The 8,653-nt window shown below is 46.5% G+C and overlaps 2 protein-coding genes across 2 annotated transcripts in view; both read right to left on the reverse strand.

Annotated features, from left to right (window-relative positions):
• BNIP3 (BCL2 interacting protein 3) overlaps positions 1-1,554 on the reverse strand; it is an 80,982-nt gene extending 79,428 nt beyond the window's left edge. Inside the window, exon 1 of the mRNA XM_045753208.2 lies at positions 1,510-1,554. The gene's annotated coding sequence lies outside the window, so the exon portion shown is untranslated. The remainder of the gene's footprint in view (positions 1-1,509) is intronic.
• Positions 1,555-1,815: 261 nt separating this feature from the next.
• LOC138369570 (bile salt-activated lipase-like) lies at positions 1,816-2,547 on the reverse strand. The gene has a single exon (XM_069332989.1). It carries the CDS (start codon positions 2,545-2,547, stop codon positions 1,816-1,818), a length of 732 nt encoding a protein of 243 aa, XP_069189090.1.
• Between the last annotated feature and the right edge of the window lie 6,106 nt (positions 2,548-8,653).

Here is an 8,653-nt window from a genome sequence, read left to right on the forward strand (position 1 = left end):
CCAGTCTGAACAGTCTTGGAGCGGACGCACCGCCTTCCTTTCCCACACTCACCAACAAACAGTTACAAGGTCACCGGGAGAGTTTCCCGAGCAGCAATGTACACGGAGCAACGACAATAAGGAGACCCGTGAACCAGGCAAGTGGCCGCAGCTGGCCATGTTTACGCTCAGTTCGAAGCGCTTCTTGGCACTGAATATATAGGCGTCATATAGAGTACAGGCTTCTCGCTGACTGCTGTTGCCTTCAGCAAGCATTGTGTCCTCAGCGCTCCGCAGAGGAGGAAAGGCACAGGGGGGTCAACGCGGTCGCATGACGACCGAAATGTTCATAACATGCTCGTAACAGCAGAGTTCGTTCTCGCGAAAGGACAGAGGCGATTCAGCCCGTCCTCCAAACAAAGATCCAAAAGTGATTCCATCCACCCGCCAAACCCCCTGTTTATGAATGAAAAGCGGTTTACACACGACTTACAACTGATTTCGTTCGAACACTTCCGGAACAAGTGCTTCACTGACGAGTTTTGTTCGAACCACAACGCTATAAATGCTTCACCCACGTACTACAAATGCAAATAATCGCCAACCGAACCTAAACACCTAACCTAACCTATGCCTATATATGCACAATATGCTAATATATTATAATATTAATTTATATTTGAGAAAATTCTTGTTTTGAATGAACAGCATGTTAAAATTTATGAATGCGTCTGTGGGGGCGACCCCTGGATGTAATGGACTTGAGTCGAGGACGGGTTGGGCGATTGGGCACGTTTTCTTTCGCCTGTCTTTTGTTCAGCTAGTAGTAAATAGGTACCCGGAAGTTATGCAACTGTTGTGGGTTGCGTCCTGTCTAAGGTCAGTAGATGACTTAGGCCTAGGCTCCAGGAGGACCACAATATTATTCCAACAGGCTTCCTGTCTGGAGTATACCAGACAGTTGTGACCACAGTACTCACAGTTGTGACCACAGTACTCACAGTTGTGACCACAGTACTCACAGTTGTGACCACAGTACTCACAGTTGTGACCACAGTACTCACCACACCCACTGGTCCGTGGCGTCATATACCACCACCGCCGCCATGATGAGTAACTCACCGAGTCATCCCGTCAACATGTCAACTCTGCCACTCAAGTATTCCATATCAAGTGTTTTGTCCACGTGAGGTTTCTAGTGACTAACTACACTTTTTGTCTACTTTATGTTCGCAGGTGTGTCATTCTGAGTCACTTACCAGATGAGAGCCGGGCACCTGCTGTTTGTAACGTACCAGTCCACGTCACACGTGTTCCACTCACTCCCTGTTTTTTTTAGTCTATTTTCACGGATACAAAATCTGTAATCGATCTTTTCCTTGCCTAAACCTAATGCAGTATAAGATGAATTCATCTACTATATATATACATATATATATATTTATACATAATATATATTTAGTATTGAAATATGGTATGAGGGGTCGTGTGAAAACCATGGAGAGAAGAGCACAAGAGCACAGAACACACCTCACACACGTCTCCCCCACCAGCAGTCCACCACTCAACTAAGACTCTGGCGCCCATGACCACATTTATACCATGTACCGGTATGGTGGTCACGTGACCCATGGCACATGTCAAGACGGGGATGGAGCTTGTGCTTGCCTAAGATCCCGCTGTGCTCTTGCCCAACCAAAACAAACACAAAGACACACACACACACATATCCATGGAAATCCAGCGGGAAATAACCTTACTACGTATACCATTGACTCAAATAAGACATTCCTCTCTCGCCGGCATGAGGCATAAATAGCCGCAAATGTTTTCAATTCAAAGAGAACTGGAGACGAGGGCAGCGACATGTGTCGATGTGGGTTGTGGGCGGCAGCTGTGTATGAGCGGGTGGGAGGCTGCAGGGTGCAGGGGACGCGTTGACGTCTGACCAGTGGGCGGGTGGGAGCCTTCAGGGTGCAGGGGGCGTGTTGACGTCTGACCAGTGAGCGGGTGGGAGCCTTCAGGGTGCAGGGGACACGTTGACGTCTGACCAGTGGGCGGGTGGGAGCCTTCAGGGTGCAGGGGACGTGTTGACGTCTGACCAGTGAGCGGGTGGGAGCCTTCAGGGTGCAGGGGACACGTTGACGTCTGACCAGTGAGCGGGTGGGAGTCTTCAGGGTGCAGGGGACACGTTGACGTCTGACCAGTGGGCGGGTGGGAGCCTTCAAGGTGCAAGAGACGTGTTGACGTCTGACCGGTGAGCGGGTGGGAGCCTTCAGGGTGCAGGAGACGTGTTGACGTCTGACCAGTGGGCGGGTGGGAGCCTTCAGGGTGCAAGAGACGTGTTGACGTCTGACCGGTGAGCGGGTGGGAGCCTTCAGGGTGCAGGGGGCGTGTTGACGTCTGACCAGTGGGCGGGTAGGAGTCTTGAGGGTGCAGGGCACGTGTTGACGTCTGACCAGTGGGCGGGTAGGAGTCTTGAGGGTGCAGGGCACGTGTTGACGTCTGAATCTTCTCAGAATTAGTCATTTGTCCCACGTTGCGTAGCTGTGACACCATAGACGCCATTTCCTACAATTTTTGAGGTGACTCGTGATAAGAAAGTGAACTAAATATTAGCTAAGAATATTGTGGCAGTAATTAACTCTGGGAAGATTGGGAAAACAGTAATAAAGCAGATAATATCAGAAAGAAAGCGAGGGTTTAAGCTGAGCCTGGCCCGGGTGGACGGGGCCATGGAGGTGTGGAGAGGAGGGCCACAACACCCCATGTGGCACCCTGGCCATCGCCTCTACAGGTGTGACGGTGCCAGAAACACGTAGCTCTGGCATGCGGTAGATGCTTCCCCTCACCCAATGAAATGAACGTGTAGAGGAATGTGTGGGGTGATCGTGGCTCATGCCACTCCAAATACCTCACCCAGGGATATATGCACCGAGGGCTGGACCAAGCCTTCTCGGTGTGTGTGTGTGTGTGTGTGTGTGTGTGTGTGTATATATATATATATATATATATATATATATATATATATACATATGTTGTACCTAGTAGCCAGAACGTCATACTCGGCCTACTAAGCAAGATCCGATTTGCCTAATAGGCCAAGTTTTCACGAATTTATATATTTTTCAATTTTTTTTCTTATGAAATGATAAATCTGTCCATTTCATTAAGTATAAGTTAATTGATTTAATTTTGAATTAAAACTAACATAGATATATGACGGAACCTAACCAACCCTACCTAACCTAACCTAACCTATCTTAACCTAACCTAAACTAACATAACTAACTCAATAATTTATGTTCCTAACATAATTTAATAATAATATTTAAAATAAACCAATAGGAAACACTTTATTGAAAATAAAGAAAATCACTCGGCCTATTAGGCAAATCAGATCTTGTATAGTAGGCCGAGAAGTGCGTTCTGGCTACAAGGTACGACATATATATATTGGGCAGGAGGCGTTCTTTTAAACATGTTTGGTTCACTATGACAGCATTGCTGACGTTGGTGATCTTATATTATAAGCTTCCTATGCTTCTATGTTCTTACTCTCGGGGTTAAGAAGAACAATCAAGTTACCGAGGTTCATGGTAAGGAAACTAGTGATTATTGAAGAGTTTATTATCTACAACGTTCCGTTCTATTCTGGAACACCTTCAAGAAAGGAATGAAAACACAAAATTGTATTGCACCTCTCGGTGAATATACACACTGAGGAGTTGTTCTAGTCTTGGGGTAAAGTATACTTGTTGGTTGATCAGTAAGGTGTTGTGATGGCCTTATTCCCGCGGTTGATGGGCCATGAGCCCGCCACTCCAGTACATCGCTAAGGTGACAATAGCCTAGTGTTTATGCCCCACTTCCTCCTTTCTATATGGCGTGGAGTCACTCATTCTCGTGAATTGCTGGGCACCATCATTAATGACCTGAACTCAGCTTATTAGTCACCTTGATAAGAGCAACGCTATTACCATTTTCGGGTAATGACCAGGCAGATAGATACCTTAGCAAGGTCGACCCCGGAACTCAGTGGAGTCACCTTTCTTCCCCAAGAGATAGGCCACTGCTTTCTTTGGGAAAGAAGACATCACAACTTCTCCCGTGGAAAAGTCAGTGGATCAGCCTGGTTCTGCCTTATGGAGATAAACGCACCATTACCGACTGGACGACCTCCTACCGCACTAACAAGAGAGAGGAAGTCGTCCTGGCACGCCTCTGACTCCACTGCAGTGACAATGTACTTCTAGCCCTACAGCACACGCCAGTTTCCTGCCGTGTGGCGGGAACTGCAACAACGTCCTCTCCATCAAGCACCTTCATCTCACCTACAGCGCTTCACGCCGTCCTCTCCAGCAGTACCGTCAGGTCTCAGTACGACACTCTACTTATACCATCTGCTAGATGACAACAAAGATGTAGCTAACACCTTCATGATCTTCCTGAAAGAGTGCCATCTTCTGAAGGTGATGTGAATAAGACAGGGCGGACCTGTACATATTCCTATGCACGCTGGAAACATTTTTTCTTTCACGGAAAAGAGTTGGGTTGGGAAAGGAAAGTTCTACATCATCTTGTACACTTAACACCACCCTCTCAGTATGCTTCCCGCTGGCGATTACCACTGCCGCTGACGACCCCGTCTGTGAGTAATTACCTAAGTGTAATTACCTAAGTTACAGTTACAGTTACAGGATGAGAGCTACGCTCGCGGTGTCCCGTCTTCCCAGCACTCTTTGTCATACAACGTTTCGAAATTACTGACGGTTTCGGCCTCCACCACCTTCTCACTTAACTTGTTCCAACCGTCTACCACTCTGTTTGCGAAGGTGAATTTTTTTCATGTTTCTTCGGGATATTTGTTTAGTTAGTTAAAATCTATGACCTCTTGTTCTTGAAGTTCCGGGTCTCAGGAATACTTCCCTATCAATTTTATCGATTCCCGTTACTATTTTGTATGTAGGGATCATATCGCCTCTTTTAAGCTACCTTCTAGTTTTGGAATATTTAATGTCTCTAACCTCTCCTCGTAGCTCTTGTTCTTCAGTTCTGGGAGCCATTTAGTTGCATGTCTTTGCACCTTTTCCAGTTTATGCGCTTCTTAAGATATAGGCACCATATGTGTGTGCTCACCTATTTGTACTCACTTATTTGTGCCTGTACGATCGAGCATTGACTCTTGGATCCCGTCTTTCTAACCATCGGTTGTTTACAGCAATGACTCCTGTCCCATTTCCCTATCATATCTAGTTTTAAAGTTATGAATAGAATTTGCTTCCACAACCACTTGTTCCATTTGTTTGTGTGTGTGTGTGTACTCACATAATTGTACTCACCTAATTGTGCTTGCGGGGGTTGAGCTTTGGCTCTTTGGTCCCGCCTCTCAACTGTCAATCAACTGGTGTACAGGTTTCTGACCCTATTGTGCTCTATCATATCTACACTTGAAACTGTGTATGGAGTCAGCCTCCACCACATCACTTCCTTATGCATTCCATTTGTCAACCACTCTGACACTAAAAAAGTTCTTTCTAATATCTCTGTGGCTCATTTGGGCACTAAGTTTCCACCTGTGTCCCTTGTGTGTGTGTGTGTGTGTGTGTGTGTGTGTGTGTGTGTGTGTGTGTGTGTGTGTGTGTGTGTGTGTGTGTGTGTGTGTGTGTGTGTGTGTAAGCTACACCCATCCACACCTGCTGTGCTCCTTGCTACTCTTACATCTCCGGAGACACAGACTCATTCCTCCTTTGCTTTTTTAGGTTTATTCGCTAAAATGACCACAGAAATCAAACTGGAAAAGGGCGCGTTGTCCTAATGGCCTCCCATAGGTCGCTAGCTGTAAAGCCCAACGAGTTAGTTACGTCAGGAGATCCTATACAATAACACTTGCCTCAGTGTTCACAAATACAGTGATTGAAATTCAGCGAAGCATTCCCCACGTCCCTACCTTCCCACAAGGGTATCTTACCTTACCACCAACGGCCGCGTTTAGGGAGAGTCACGTTATCCGTTACCTGTGGTCATTGTTAAGCTGTTTTAGTTGAGTTTTGACTCGTGGATCTCGAACCCAACCCGTGAGTGGTAGTTAACCACTCACAGGTATGGGGTTAACCACAGGTATGGAGTTAACCACAGGTATGGGGTTAACCACAGGTATGGGGTCCACTACCGCGCCGTCCTCGACTCAAGTCCATTCCATCCTGCGGTCGACTCCATAGACGCATTCATAAATTTTAATATGCTGTTCATTCAAAACAGGAATTTTCTCAAATATAAATTAATAGTATAACATATTAGCATATTGTGCATATATAGGCATAGGTTAGGTTAGGTTAGGTGTTTAGGTTCTGTTGGCGATTATTTGTATTTGTAGTACGTGGGTTACGTACGTACGTGTAGTACGTGTACATTTATAGCGTTGTGATTCGAACAAAATTCGTCAGTGAAGCACTTGTTCCGGATATGTTCGAACTTCAGCAGTTGTGAGTCGTGTGTAAATCGCTTTTCATTCATAAACAGGGGGTTTGGCGGGTGCATGGAATCACTTTTGGATCTTTGTTTGGAGGACGGGCTGTTTATAGCGTTGTGGTTCGAATAAAACTCGTCAGTGAAGCACTTGTTCCGGAAGTGTTCGAACGAAATCAGTTGTGAGTCGTGTGTAAACCGCTTTTCATTCATAAACAGGGGATTTGGCGGGTGGATGGAATCACTTTTGGATCTTTGTTTGGAGGACGGGCTGATTTGTATTACGTGGGTGAAGCATTTACAGCGTTGTGGTTCGAACAAAAGTCGTCAGCGAAGCTCTTGTTCCGGAAGTGTTCGAACGTCATCAGTTGTGAGTTGTGTGTAAACTGTTTTTCAAATATAAACAGGGGGTTTGGCGGGGGCATGGAATGGACTTTGGCCTTTGTTTATGAGGACAGGCTGCATTACCATCCTATGAGTGGTAGTGGACCCCATACCCATCCTGTGAGTACTAGTGGACCCCATACCCATCTTGTGAGTATTAATGGACCCCATACCCATCCTGTGAGTACTAGTGGACCCCATACCCATCCTGTGAGTAGCAGTGGACTCCATACCCATCCTGTGAGTAGCAGTGAACCCCATACCCATCCTGTGAGTAGTAATGGACCCCATACCCATCCTGTGAGTAGTAGTGGACCCCATACCCATCCTGTGCGTAGTAGTGGGCCCCATACCCATCCTGTGAGTAGTAGTGGACCCCCATACCCATTCTGTGGATGAGCATGGGGTCTACCATACCCATCCATATTGTGAATGGGTATGGGTTCGATAAATGAGTATTATGGATTCACATTATGAGTTCAGGCAATGAAAACCAACATTCGTTTAACTAGGCAAGTTACAGCACTGGTAAGTTGGTTAGAGTTTGGTAACATTTATCTATAGTATACTCACAGTTGGTCACACTTACGTCATCGTCACCCTAAGAGGCCCTGTCACACCGGGTCACACACCCCAAGAGGCCCTGTTACACCGGGTTACACATCTCAAGAGGCCCTGTCACACCGGGTCACACACCCCAAGAGGCCCTGTTACACCGGGTTACACATTTCAAGAGGCCCTGTTACACCGGGTCACACACCTCAAGAGGCCCTGTCACACCGGGTCACACACCTCAAGAGGCCCTGTCACACCGGGTCACACACCCTAAGAGGCCCTGTCACACCGGGTTACACACCCCAAGAGGCCCTGTTACACCGGGTCACACCCCCTAAGAGGCCCTGTCACACCGGGTTACACACCTCAAGAGGCCCTGTCACACCGGGTCACACACCCTAAGAGGCCCTGTCACACACCTCAAGATGCCTGAGTTTTACTAAGTATAATTAATAAGTGTGGCGCCCATACCCCCAGTGGGGCGGGAGTGCCCCAATACCCATGCTGGAGGCCAGTGGGGGCACCCCCCCCCCCTCATAGAGCTCTACTCGGCCTGTCTTACTATATCGATCACTCCAGTTTATTGATATTTTCCTGTCCATCTTTAGGACCTTACGTTCCAGTATCGTCCGTGAACATATTATGCGATACCTGTCTCTAGTTTCCTTTCCAGCGAGACACATTTTGAGAGCTGTGAGAGGGTTCCAGTAATTTAGGGGCTTTATAGTGTCTATGCGTGCCGTATATGCTCTTTGTATTCTATTTCAGAAATCTCTCCTGAAAGGGGGAGTGAGCAGTATTCAAGGCAAGAGAGCACCAAAGACTTCAAGTATGAGCACTGTGGTGGAATCCCTGGATTTGAACGTTCTGGTAATCCATCCTATCATTTGACTGCCTGAAATAGTATTTGTTAGGTTATGTTCACTAAGCGTTAGGTCATCGGAGGGGTCTGAGTGTGTCTTGCACCTTGTATTTCGTTTGAGTTCTTCATTTTTGCCATAGAAGAATTGATGTACCTGCAATGTATCACTGATCAACATCATGTTATTGTCCGTTACCCCAAGCGGAAACTTTACTAATAACGGCTTGTAGTTTTCAATGTCTTCTTCAGAATTGATTTGTGCAACGTCCGCAAAGAATAACACGAAGCTGTGGTTTATACTTTTATCTATATCTAATATGAGAATGAATAAGAAGCAGTGGTGCAAGGACAGTTCCTTAAGGTACAGAGCTGTTCACTATGTGTGGACGTGATTTTGTTTTATTA

The sequence above is a fragment of the Procambarus clarkii genome, chromosome 29 (genome assembly GCF_040958095.1).
Source record: "Procambarus clarkii isolate CNS0578487 chromosome 29, FALCON_Pclarkii_2.0, whole genome shotgun sequence".
Classification (NCBI taxonomy): Eukaryota; Metazoa; Arthropoda; class Malacostraca; order Decapoda; family Cambaridae; genus Procambarus; species Procambarus clarkii.